Genomic DNA, 13,876 nt, shown 5'->3' on the forward strand with positions numbered 1-13,876 from the left:
ATATGTAATCACAACAATGTTTCAGCTATTTTTGTGTCCGTCCAAGATATCTGCTATGGATCCCGTTAAACACAGCTGTGCGTTCAAATGGTCAAGTCTTAAATTCCTGAACAGCAAACATTTACAAATAAGAATCATATTTTTTCCAAAAGTTCTAAACATGATATTCAAGACATCACTTCCTTGCACTAGAACACCACTCACTTCGAGTAGACATAATAAAAGAAACAATTGGAACACAGAGGAAAAACACTAGCGATTCGTAAGCATCTAACGAAGGATCTAAATGACTCACCTCCAGTAATCCGGGTCATAGAGGCACTGTCGTGCCTCTTATCCACGTAGAACGTGCCTCTCTTACCACGGACAACTAAGCTAACACACGCAAGTGCGCCACCAGTTAACACAGGACCGTCCCCTCTCGACAGCTTAACACCGGTCCCTCTCCAAGCCAAATGAGTCATGGAAGCACGACCGTGGCTCAAGTTAACGAAAGAAGAACCATCCTCTGTGATAGACGACTAAACTGAAAAAAATACCAAAACAGAAGAACGACCGTGACTTCAACTGTAAAAGGTCCGTGACCTCACAAGTTTCAACGACGAGTCTCTCTCGGCAAATAAGTGAAAGCAAACATTTCAAAAGAATGGCACGACCATGCCTTTGAGTAACATCGTAGACGTGCCTCTCCGAGCGAACGTGTAAGAGAAAGCATTTGCGAACAACAGACAGAACTCGGACTCAACATAACATAACACATGCCTCCACTAACTAGACATACGTGACTTCACTAGCAGACTAACTAGAAATATTACAGAACATACAACCATGACAGTGACTCATACTAACATAACTCAGTGCCTCTCCGAATTTAATACCCAAAGGAAGGATAACGCCTCTACCAAACATACGACAATGCATCCAATGCCTTCACGGCTATGCCTTTCAAAATCAAAGTACCACCACAATAATTGAAACACGGAAATGCAACCGTCGATAACACAATACTCCCACAGCAAGTATCGCACTGGATTACCGCGCCTAAAACAGACAACATATATTGAAACAGACAACATATATTGAAACAAACAGCAAAGTGAGAAAATCTGAAGAATCTTAAACACACTCAAGCTCTGCATAAAAAGAATTTCAAACACACAACCACAACCGTATATTCAATATAAAAACAACCGTGCCAAACACAGTACAAACACAAAGCAAAAGTAAAGCCCCTACCTGTCAGTGAAGAAGCTAGCAAACTAATAAGACCAGAGTGTGCCTTACCTAAAACAAAAACAATGCCTCCCTGAACAGATGACTGTGCGCTGCCTAGAATCACGAAAGTGCACATCTGAGTGCTCCCCTTAATACATCTCATCTTATACCAACTCGTAGCAAAAAATCATAGAGGAAAATATTCTTGAAGGCACCCAATCAAGAAAAACATAATGGAACAAAAATAAACTTAAATTTCCAAACTAGTCAACTCCATCCGGTTCAAAATAAAACAACCACAATTACAAATTCATCAGTCTATGTAATATTACCCCATACAACAACTATCAAATAACCAATTCATCACACAATCCATCTTGCCAGCACTTCCACCTGGACTACTCCTCAGAAACGTCCTCGCCATCTGAGATCAGGAAGACAGCGACGATGCAGGATGTCCCTCATCGACAGAAACCGGCGGTATAGCTCATAGCTCACATACCCTTCCTAAAGGAAAATCAAATGAAAACATGAATATACAAAAAAACAAGTATTGTTCTAGCAACAAAGGAAGAAACTAACAAAAATGAAATCTTCACTTACAGTAGCTCCATATTTCAGGTGATCAAAAGTAAGTGGCTTCCAATCCCAGTAGTGACGAAGAAGTTCTGGAAAAGATGACTCCATCTTCGAATAAGATTCGTCAATGATGGCTCCTGCTAAGTCCTCCATGGAGTCCCTTTCTTCGCCGCCTTTGATCATAAACTTCTCTTGGATGTCGATGTGGTACCCTTCTGGAATTCTGATGAAATCTTGAAAAAGAGCATCTCTAATATTCCTGACGCCCACACTAGAGAAAGTTATACCTCTATTCTCAAGGAAATCCTTCAGAGCAGGGCACTCCGTCCTGGCCCTGCAGAAGTGATAGAGCAAAACATGATTCCGCATAGCCAGTTGCATGACGGCGACTTTTCTACGCCCGTAACAATCCTTTCGCATGAACTCCATGCCGAGACCAACAAACTTGTGCTTCTCCTCGCGTAACCAGTCCTCGTACAAGCCAATGATCTCCTCCACCTTGCCAGGCTCGTTGGTGTACCACACGTCGAGCTTCGTGTTACCATCGGCAACTATAGGATGGTACTCGGTGGTGTTCAAAAAGTCATCCATGGCAGCGAACAGCAAGGTGGCAATGGAGATTCCGGAGACCCTGCGACAAGGTTGGGGAGTGGCGAGGGACGTTTGAGTTACAATGCGCATTAACGTGTGAACTAGGAACAACGAATAGACGGTTGTGCTTCCGAAGCTCATAAAACCATGCACTTCATAAAGTCACGGCTGTGCACAAATATTTGATGCCGTGGAGAAATCGAGGAGCCTCTAACTTTATTTTACGGTAACTGACACACTGAATAGTCGCATCGAACTGCCGGCACATCGGTCATCAATTCCTCCTTTGAACAAAGACCACCGACGGAAGAATCCAATGAAGCAAACAAACAGCCAGCCGTACACCTTAGATCCGAAGGCCAAAACTCATCCGTGCCTCATCTAGCTAGATTCACAACATCTGTCCCTCGATAGTCAAGGCTGGTTTCACGTGAGGCCCGGGTATGCAGGCACAAGACGCACATACGTGTCTATCAGGCACGGGTATGCAGGCGCACGATGCACATACGTGTCTATTCCACAGGCACGGGTATCACCACAGGCACGTAGAGATACAGGCAGCAACTCGCCGTAAACATATGAATGCAGGCAACGAAGGCACGGAAACATAGCCTCTACAGGCACGTGCTTCGGCTTGGCAAGGCACGAATACGGCCTTGCAATTAACGTTCTCGAGCCACGGCTACAGACCCTCTGCGTACAGACATGGAATTGCAGCTTCTCCGACGCACAAGCACTATTTTCGAATTGGCATTCTCGAGGCACAGATACAAATCCTCTGCATACAAATCCTCTGGATGCAAAAAAGAGAGGTGGCAGAGGCATCGGTAAGAACACTCTGTTCGAGAGGCACGGTTGCAAACTCTCAAGAGAGACAGCCATGTGACACCGCAGACACATAGACACGTGACGTGTATCACGTGAGGATACATCAAATACAAGCAGCGAATCAACGGGAGAAGTGAAAGAGCCACAGTTTTAAAGTGTCCAGAGGCACGGGCGTGTAGAAGCACAGGCACGAAGAGTCGCAGCCACCGCATCCCCTCACGGACAGGCATATGGCACCACAGGCATGTAGAGTCACAGCTAGCGTGTCTCCTGAGACAAGCGAATGCAGGTACAGGACGCACGGAACTGAAGCGTATACAGGCACGGAATTGCGGCTTTTGGCGCACAGGTACGGCTTTGGAATTGGCGTTCTCGAGGCACGGGTACAAACCACCTGGACGCACAAAAGAGTGGTGGCAGAGGCACGGTTGTGTAGTCTGAAGAGAAACTACCGTTTGACACCACCACATAGAGACATCGCGTGTGTCACGTGAGGTACATGAATAGCGGAAAAGAAGCCACGGAAGTGAAGCCTCCACAGACACGGATGCGGGCTTCTAGAGGCACGGTCCCGAAGAACACAAAGACAGGAAACTGAAAATGTTGCCTCGTACGTTACCAGACATGCCTCTCTTGTGCGAATGTGTAAAACACAACAATACAAACACAAACAAACAGCGGTGAATATAAGCCAAACAAAAAACACGCTTCTCCCAAACAATACATATGCGTCCCCTCACGGACGGGCGTCTGGCACCAGAGGCACGTAGAGTCATAGCCAGCATGACGCCTGAGACACGCAAATGCACGTACAGGAGACACCGAATTAAAGCGTATACAAGCACGAAATTGCGGCTTCTCATAGTTGTCGAGGCACGGGTACAAACAACCTGGATGCACAAAAGAGTGGTGGCAAAGGCACGGTTGTGTAGTGTCAAGAGGAACTGTCGTGTGAAACCAGCACGTTACAGACATGGCATGTGTCACGGATGTACATGCATAGAAGGAAAGAAGCCACGGAAGTGAAGCCTGAACAGACACGGATGCCCGGATTCTCGAGGCACGGTCCTAAAGCACACAAAGACACGAAACAAAATGTTGCCTCGTACGTTAGCAGACGTGCCTCTCTTGTGCGAACGTGTAAAAGACAACAATACAAACACAAACAAACGGCACTGAATAAAAGACAAACACAAAATGCGCTTCTCCCAAACAATACATATGCGCCACTTCAATAGGTTCTCTAAATATACATGAACTCGCGCAAACGTCAACAATGAACTTGTAACATGAAAAAATTAAGAAATTATATTCACATAACATGAGACGGTACTCCATAGGTTTGAACTAAAAGTACTCATTAATTATACAAAAAAAATAAATGAAAGTCTTCCAGGAGTCCATTCTGCTCAGACCACCGGGGCCATTCTACTCAGTTGGAGTTCTGCTCAAAAGCATCAACGGCGTCCGGGGTCGGGAAGACAACGAGCATGCATCATGTCCTTCATAGACAGAACTCGGCGATAGAGCTCGTAGCTGATATACCCATCCTAAAATAAAAAGTGGATGAGAATGAAGATATACATAAAAGGGAAAAAGTACTATTGTTGCAATAAAACAAATATATAAAGACGAAATTTTCACTTACAATTGCCGCATATTTCAGGTGTTCAAGGGAAAGCGGCTTCCATTCCCAGTAGTCATGCAGACCATGTGGAAAAGACGACTTCATACTCAAGTAAGATTTGTTTATGATGGCTCCTGCCAAATCTGACATGGAATCCCTTAGATTGCCTCCTTTGATCATGAGCTCCTCTTGAAGGTCAATATGACACTCTCTTGGGATTTTGAGGTAACTATTTGCGAGAACATCCCTATCGTTCCTGACGTCGACATAGCGAAAATTATACCTTTGTTCCGAAGGAAATCCTTCAGAGCAGCGCACTCCGTCCTGGCCTTGCACAAGTGATGAACAAGAACATGCTTGCGCATCGCCAGTTGCATAACGGCAACTTTTCTACTACGATCAAAATAATCCTCTCGTGTGTACTCCAGATCAAGACCAACAAACTTGTACCTGTCCTCACGCAGCCATTCCTCATAGAGAGTAAGAATCTCCTCCACCTTGTGGGGCTCATTGGTGTACAACACCTCGAGCTTGGTATTACCATCAGCATCTATAAAGAGACGCTCAGTAGTGTTCCTGAAGTCGTCCATGGAACCGAGGCTGAGACGACAATGGAGTTTGACTGTGCTTCTCGTATGAGGCGAGGATGACGGGAGCTACCTGCACTTCTCTGGAGGGAATAAGACGCGATAACCTCCAGGAATAGACCACTACTTAACCTTTGGGGAGAGACGACTCAGTTACCATGCGCCCATTTAATTGCTAGGGAAACGGTGAATGGACGATTGTGCTTCTGCAGCTCGTGGAACCATGCACTTCAAAAGTCACAACTGCCACGCTGTAATCGAGGAGCCTCTAGGTTAACTCTAGCACGGTATCTGGCACAATGAATACTAACAATAAATAGCCATCCCATCGGTCACCAGCACATCTTTTGACCGAGAGAACAATGAGAGGAAGCAAACAAGATGACCCTGTCGTACAAATACTACACGGGGACTGAACAAAAATAGAAGCACGGTTCGGCCAGCACAAAAGCCACACGCGTGCTTCCACTTTGCTTTAAAGACAAACCTCAGTGATATCAACGGACCTGCATCTCTATGCCTGCATACCACCGAAAATATTGCCAAAACAAAAGCACGTCCATGCTTCTCACATACAAATAACTGTGGGCTATCATAGATATTCCCGCCTGAACCCAACGTACATAAAAACAGTGGCTCCCTGGGTCAACGACTGCTTGAAAAAAAAATTGCAATAACAGAGTCACGAACCGTGACTCCATTCCAGATACAAAAGTGCCTCTCATTAGGAACCATCATGCCTCCCCTCAATTTGCCTCCCCCGACGTATCGACCATGCCTCTCCTGCTACAATGACCGTGCATCTAATAACATCATCACCGTTCCTCTCCTAAAGACACACCCAACCATATCTGATTAAACATGTGATTAAAAAAATTAAAACACAGAAGCACGAGTATGCTTTTCAGCATGTATAACCGTGCCACACAAAAAGTATGTGAGGCAGGATAGGCACATAAAAGACTCCGCTCGGAGGCAGCACAGCTGGACAACTATAATGGGAGGCAGCTGGATGAGTCAAACATCTCGTGTCCCCATAACACCTCGGAATGCACGCACACCATCTACAACCAGCATTCATTCCATTTCGCAGAATAAAAATTAAAACAAGAAGCACTCATTACTACTCTTGCTCTCTCCCGTCTCCTTTATATTTCAATAAGCTCCGACTCCCTCAGCCACATCACAACTCATTTGCCTTCTCCGTCGCCTGCTTCTAGGGTTCGTGCTTCTTCTCCGTCTCCTGCTTCTAGGGTTCGTGCTTCTAACCCGCACACAATCGATTAATTTCTAAGCCATACTTCTCTCGTAGATTGCTGGCCGTGGGTGCTTGCCCTAAGCTTCCCATCACAACCCATCTGCCATATCCATCCGCCTACTTCTAGGGTTCGTGCTTCTTCCCCGCACACAGTCTCATTTCAAACAAGTTATTGTAGAGTTTTTATTGGGTCTCTTGATTAACTTCTAAGCCGTGCTTCTCTCGTAGATTTGCTAGCCATGTGCGCTTGCCCTAAGCTTCCCCTACCCCAATCTCTGTTCGTCAACCCTCGTTCTTCTTCTGTTCCAGGTAAAAAGCATATGCATAAGCAGCATGCTCCGATCCGTATTTATGTTTTACGTTTAGGTTTTTCATTTGATAGTTATTGAAGCATCAAATCCGGTACAACGGCTTCATTCTCTAAAGGAATATAAAAACCATTTGAAAATCTAAACAAGTTTTATAAACTCTGTCATACTGCTTTTCTCGAAGGAGTAGATGAGAAGATTTCTGGTAAATTTGTAGTTGTTGCCTGCCTTCAATATGGCTAACATATTTGAAGCTAGTCGTTGTCTACCTTCGACGTTGAAGCTTGTTTTTAAATTGTTATGATATTCTTGTTTTCTTAACATAGTTTTTCTGAATTATTTAGGTATGATTTGCCCTACCTGCCGCCAACCAGGCCGCCCTTGCAAACCACACCCTGAAGTTCTCCAGGAGTTTGAGGTTATTCTTGATGAAAATTGCTGGAGCCGCATGGTTAGTAAGCATCACTAACACATTAGTTGCTTACAACACAGTAGAAATCGTCACTGTCACTCATACCCCCTTGCACCTACACTAGGTTCCCCTGCTGCCACTTCTTCGCACCTGCCTTGTGTTTTCATTTTCCATTAGTTTGCCTGCCTATGCCCTGATTAATATAGTCCATTAGTTTTGCCTGCCTATGCCTTGATTACTATAATGCACCTTTAGTTCTAATTAAAATTAGTCAACATATGCCAAAAATCTATATCCATTAATTTATAATACAATTATGTTGTTATCTGTAATTCTTATCAAAAATTCATATCCAATTTAAGAAAACTTTTAACATTAATAGTACGCGAGTTCAAATTTATACTTACAGGTTGTTATTTGCACTATTTTTCCAGTGTGTACCTTGTAACGTCAGAGCTTTTCTCGCTGAATACATTGAAGAGAGGAAGAAAGAAGCAAGAAAATTGCATAAACAGCAGGTAGAGCCAGCCCTTCTTACACATGAAGGAATGTCTTACAATGCTTTGTTTAAGCATAGGGCGAACTACACAAAGTTCTGCGGTGGTGAGTGGAACATCTTTGCGGCTGACTATGAACTTCGTGCTGGAGACCACATAGAATTTGAACTACCAGACGAGGGTCTCAATCTCGAAATACAAACATATCGGGATGACAAAAGGCTGCTTCCATTACCCCACGTTGGTAGGTATTTAATATTACAAACATTACAAACTTATCTTCTTTTGTTATATTTTTATATTACTAACTTATCTTCTTTCGCTGTAATTTTATATGCATGAATCGAACTAAATAATATTAACCCCGTGTTGGATATAACTTTATCTAACTTTAAAAGCTTTTCTTTTTCTAGCTCTCGACGATCTTTCTTCTGACGATTTCGACCATGTTCACTGTTGTGTCTACTCTAAGGATATTGAGCTTACCTACGACCAGAAACGATTCTTTCTACAACGCCTTTTCGGAGATACTTTCATCTGTTGCTGTCCATTTGTCCATGTCTTGACTCCCACTAACACCAAAGACTATGTCATGGTTGGTTACAACTGTCCTTGTTAAAATACCAAACGTATTTTGCTCTTATGTAATATAAACAATACTGACGTAATATTGCTTATATGTAAAATTATAAAGAACCTATTTATTCAAACCTAAAACAACAAAACTTTTGTTGTCCTCTTAATATGTTGTTTTATCTGTTTACACACAAACCTGAACATGCCAGGAATTATATTACTTCCAATATCGAATTTCTTAATGTTTGTGCACTCACCATATTCAGACATTCTTTTATTTATTGTCCAAGTGACAAATCAACAGTTTTAATTTCTATTTAATTTCCATTTTCTTCTAGAAAATTCCGAGGAGCGTTGTCTCAACACTGAAGAGATGGGTGGACATGCCAACCAATGGCAGGGTAACCCTTGAAGCTCCTGATGAACCTACACATGTCATCACTCCTTCATCGTACTACACCTCCAAAAACGACGGCAGGATGGTAATAGAAAAGTCTTCTTTCAGAGACTTCATATCAGTTGCATCCTTCATTGAAAAGAACGTTGTTCTAATCACTTTCAAAGAGCGCCATGACCGTTCTGTGTCCATCATCATTTAGCGCATTATGTAGATTCCGTCGGAACAAGCACCTAAAATGGAAGCAAACTGTGTATCTCCTAGAATGTTCAACGCTCGTTTCATGATGATGCCTCCAGGAGCAAAACACTGATTACTATAAGTTTGCTAGTTAGGATGGTAGAGTAATGTAATTATTATGGACCATGAGCTTGCTTGAACTATCGGAATGATCTTTTGCAACTTATGTAGCTCTTACGGACACTCAGCTTGCTGTTTCAACCATCGGAATGATCCTTTGAAACAAATCCTGTTTGAACTATCAAAATGATTCATTCGAAAAAATGTAGTTCTTATCCTTTCAAAAGTTTACAATTCAAAAAAACAAAAAACAAAAAGATTCATTTTGAAAAATCAAACGAAACAAGAATCAGTTTGTGATTCAAAACCTCTATCAATGCCATGTTATCAAACTTATTCTAGTGAAACATATCTCAATTAAAAACCAAACAGGACTCCGTTTTCAAGTCCAAACTATATTTACTTCAACTTTACCTAAACACACACTTTTGCACCGAATAACATAAAAACCGTGCCTCCCTAACCAAGGAAAATTATTAATTGGAAAAAAAAAGTGTTCACAACAAAGGCACGACCATGCATCTACTGAGTGTTCTACCGTTTACACGACTACTTTCACAGCCAAAGATGGATCACGCAGGCAGCACAAAACGAATTAAAAAATTCAATGAACAAGAGAAGTGAAAATCTTTAAAAAAACAGATAAAACAAACCCCTGTTTCTGAAATTCTACGCATGGAACCGCCGCGTGACTAGCAACAGCTCTTTGGCGGTTTCCTTTTTTGCACAACAAAAGAACCCTTTCACTTTTCTGACTCCATTTCATCCTCTTCCTCGAAAGTTTCTCGCCGGCCGCAGTTCACCACCGCACACCTCCAGCCATGGACGAGGGGAAGCTAACAACACTCACCGAACACATCACTACCCACGGTACAACCGTGCTCGAGGTGGTGTACACCAACGACCCAAGGACCGTGGAGCGGATCGTCAAAAAGTACGAAGAATGGCTAAAGGAGGAGAAGAACAAGTTCGTCGGCCTCGACCTCGAGTACACACGTAAGAGCAGTTACATACGACAAGGGATCGCCGTCGTCCAACTTGCCATGCGCGAGCATGTCCTTGTATACCACTACTGCAGATCCGAGCGCTCCCAGGCGTTAGTTGACTTCCTGCAATGGAAAGCGGTAACTTTCACTAGCGTCGACACCAGGAACGACAAGACCATGCTTGCCCGTGCATGGATCAAAATTCCAGACGAGCACCACGTCGACATCCAGAGGCTATTCTGCATCAAGGGTGGTGGAGAAAGGGACTCCATGGGTGACCTTGCAACGGCCATCATCGACCCCTCATACAAGAACATGAAGAAATCATTACCAAAGGAGAAGCACCAGTTCTGGGAGTGGAAGCCACTTTCCCCGATACACCTTGAGTACACGGCAAAGGACGGGTATGTTACCTACGAGTTGTACCGTAGAATCCTAATCATCAAGAACGGGCTACGTCACCTCCACCAACAACCAATGAAAGAAAGACTCCGCCCACGTAAGAGCAATGACGAGGGATCTTCCAGCGGCTGGAAGCGCCGGAAGGGAAACAGTGGTTGGTAAATTGCGAGAAAATGGATGTCTACATTAAACTAGTAGGAACTACTATTATCATAATTTGGATTGTATGAACCTATGTTGTAAATATGTTTTTTGTTGCTCAAAGATGTTGTGTGTATTGTATTACTATTTTACGTTTGAACTTTGAACATAGTGGTGTGCTCATCTACAAATGCATACTACGTTTTGCATGTCTAAATGAAATTAGTAAGTTATGTCCCAATACTAGGCAAGCATATATTGTATCCATGATTATAGAACAAGAGATATCTCGCACGATATTGTATTATAATTTTCATACTCAACCTTTACAAGATGCATCGTGCATTTACAAGAATATGTGATGATATCGTTGTAAACTTTCAGTACAATGCTTATTAAACATTGGCGTGAACAATTCACAAATATTGCAGAAGTTCATTCGGTACACAGTCACAAGCGACGAGAACTTTGTTACTTTAACCACATTGAAAAAAAATCCGTGCCTCCATTTCACATCAAACACCGCTCCGTCCATTCAGAACATCCTTGCTATTGCACACAGGTTCCCCTCCGTACACCAGTTCTGCACGATGCCACAAAACTACACTACTGTGTGCAACTGACCTATGTACAAGTGTGGCTCACTAAGTGTCTACTCAATCCATGTCTGTGGTGCCACGCACCCGTGACCCTAGAGACTTCACACCTGTGCATCCACAACCGAGCCCCTCTAACCAGATATTCAGACCGATGCCTCTACTGTCGTACATCCGTGCCTCTAGAATCTTGACAGCAGCAAGAAGGTTCAAAACCGTGCCTCCACACAACCGTGCTTGTACTGACTGCACTTCCGTGCCTCCGTTTGCTTGATCAACGTGAATCACATGAAACCCACAGTAACTCTACGTGCTCCGCACGCGTGACCGCCAATGCAACTTTGGTGCTGCACAGACGCGTCTCTCAGTATACCCGTACCTCCACAACCGTGCTTGTACTGACTATAATTCCATGCCTCCGTTTTGCTCAATCCACGTGCCTCACATAAAACCAACAGTAACTCTACGTGCTACACACCCACGTGCCTCTCGCATGAAACCCATAGTATCTCGCCCGTACAACTTTGGCGCTGCACACACGTACCTCTCAGTATACCCGTGCGTCCTCACGACCGTGCCTGCACCGACTTCAATTTCGTGCCTTCATTTGCTTAATCCACGTGCCTCACATAAAAGAGATGCACAGTCGTGCCTCAGAGTAAACAACACACGTGCCTCTACTGTATTGATAACTATGACCCCAATTAAATAACATCCGTCCAAAAATAAAAGAGATGCACAGCCATACCTCTTCTACAAACATACAACAGCAATGAACACTTAGGTTCATATCATTTCATATATCTAGATAACATTAAACCGTAGCATAGATTTTTAAACAAAATCCATTTATGTTCAAAGGCTATAACTAACATCACTGCGGCAGAGGATTGAAGATAACAACAAGCCTCCCATCACGCTCTTTGAAAGTTATCAGCACCAAGCTGTTTACTTCAATAGACGATGCCTGGAGAAAATCACTGAAACCTTCCTATTGGAACACCATTCTACTACCCAAGCCAATGAAGTAGGAGCAAGGAGTGCTCACATATATATCATCATCACCAGATTCCAAAGTAACTTCAAGGGTTAAAACGCCAGTCCTAGGAAAAGTCACAAACTCCTTCAAACTCCTCACAACAATACCAGGAATAACCTGACAAAAAACATCAAGCTATCAGAAATAGAACAAAAATTCAAAACTATAAATAGAAGAGATAATAAAAATAAATAAATAAACAGAAACAAAGAAAAAACTGTGGAAAAAAATCTGACCATATGATGACCATTAACATTCATGGAATCAATCCTGTGAACAAAAGGACAACCGGGTATGTAGACATCATCAAAGAGTTGACACCTCATGAAATACATCTGCTGATAATTAAGAAAAACACCACGGGTGTAATAACAACTCCCAACAAGTTCCATCTCGGAGTCGCTCAAACCATCAAGAGCTACAAAATATAATTACACAAGCTCAAGGGAACCGAAAAATCATCATGTGCAATAAAACAAGCTAAAAACTTCCTTAAAAATAACCCTTACCAACAAACGGTAAAGGAGACAACGCATCTCCATGACCAACACGATAAAAATCAATACCAATCCATGTTCCATAATGTTCAAGCCTAATGGTCATTATATCACGAGGACGAACACCATAATCACTGACCAATCGTTCCCAGGAAGGACCATGGAATTTGCTCCTCAACCGACCATGAGTAAACAGAACACCATACAAATAACCCTCATTGCACGGAAGAGCAAGATCAGTATCTTCGTCACCCCTCCTTATGGCTAAAGCCCTACACTCCTCGATGTAACGAGCAAGATGAGCTCTAACACTGCACGGAACATATTGCACAACAAATCAAAACAAGGATCATAATCAAAACCTAAACAGCATGAGCAGCACCAAAAGAAATAAGCGTGTGTGCCAAAAATTGAACAATTATAAAATGATATTCTTACAACACGCCTCCAACAACGCCGACCCAAGACCACACTGAACCCATCTACAGAAGAATCAACAGAAGAACACGGGCCACCAGGCATACGGCAAAAAGGACAAGCCATAACTACAAGGAACACAATGATTATCAAGAACTAATCCCACAAAACCCAGTTGAAACTTGACATCTGATAGTGTTGGTAGTCCCCACCCGTAACTACCCCATAAATCTCCATATCCCGGAAATATAATGGGAACAAAAAGAGAAACAAGAAAGGGAAACAGGGAACCCACGAAGGCAACCGGTAGGGAACGGGGAAGCGCGGTCGACACTAAAGAAGGACCACCGTAAGAGCAGGCAACAAGCGCGGCGGCCGGGACAGGGGCCGCCGTAACCACGCGACAAGAGCGGCGGCCGCGACGGGAGGAGACGACGGCAAAGAAAGAACAGTGCTCCACGACGGTTCACTCACACCAGAGAGAAACAGATCTCAAAACAGATTAAAAGGTTTTACAAACATTAAAAGTATAAGGACTAAAGTGAAAAAAGGAAAAACCAGAAAGGGAAACCAAAAACCGGAAAACACGGGAGACGCCGTGTGCGTGACAAGTGTCACGCGCG

At 43.3% G+C, this 13,876-nt stretch overlaps 2 protein-coding genes across 2 annotated transcripts; one reads left to right on the plus strand and one right to left on the minus strand.

The window, feature by feature from the left end:
• Nucleotides 1–1,620: 1,620 nt before the first annotated feature.
• LOC141039158 (uncharacterized) lies at nt 1,621–2,385 on the minus strand. The gene is made up of 3 exons (XM_073506467.1): nt 2,240–2,385; nt 1,819–2,128; nt 1,621–1,722 (listed from the first exon to the last, which is right to left on the minus strand). The coding sequence occupies exons 1-3, from the start codon at nt 2,383–2,385 to the stop codon at nt 1,621–1,623; spliced, it is 558 nt and encodes a 185-aa protein (XP_073362568.1).
• Nucleotides 2,386–9,996: 7,611 nt separating this feature from the next.
• On the plus strand, nt 9,997–10,725 carry LOC141039159 (uncharacterized). Its single transcript, XM_073506468.1, has one exon. The coding sequence runs from the start codon at nt 9,997–9,999 to the stop codon at nt 10,723–10,725; it is 729 nt and encodes a 242-aa protein (XP_073362569.1).
• Nucleotides 10,726–13,876: the final 3,151 nt, after the last annotated feature.

The sequence above is a fragment of the Aegilops tauschii genome, chromosome 1, assembly GCF_002575655.3.
Source record: "Aegilops tauschii subsp. strangulata cultivar AL8/78 chromosome 1, Aet v6.0, whole genome shotgun sequence".
In the NCBI taxonomy this organism is placed as follows: domain Eukaryota; kingdom Viridiplantae; phylum Streptophyta; class Magnoliopsida; order Poales; family Poaceae; genus Aegilops; species Aegilops tauschii.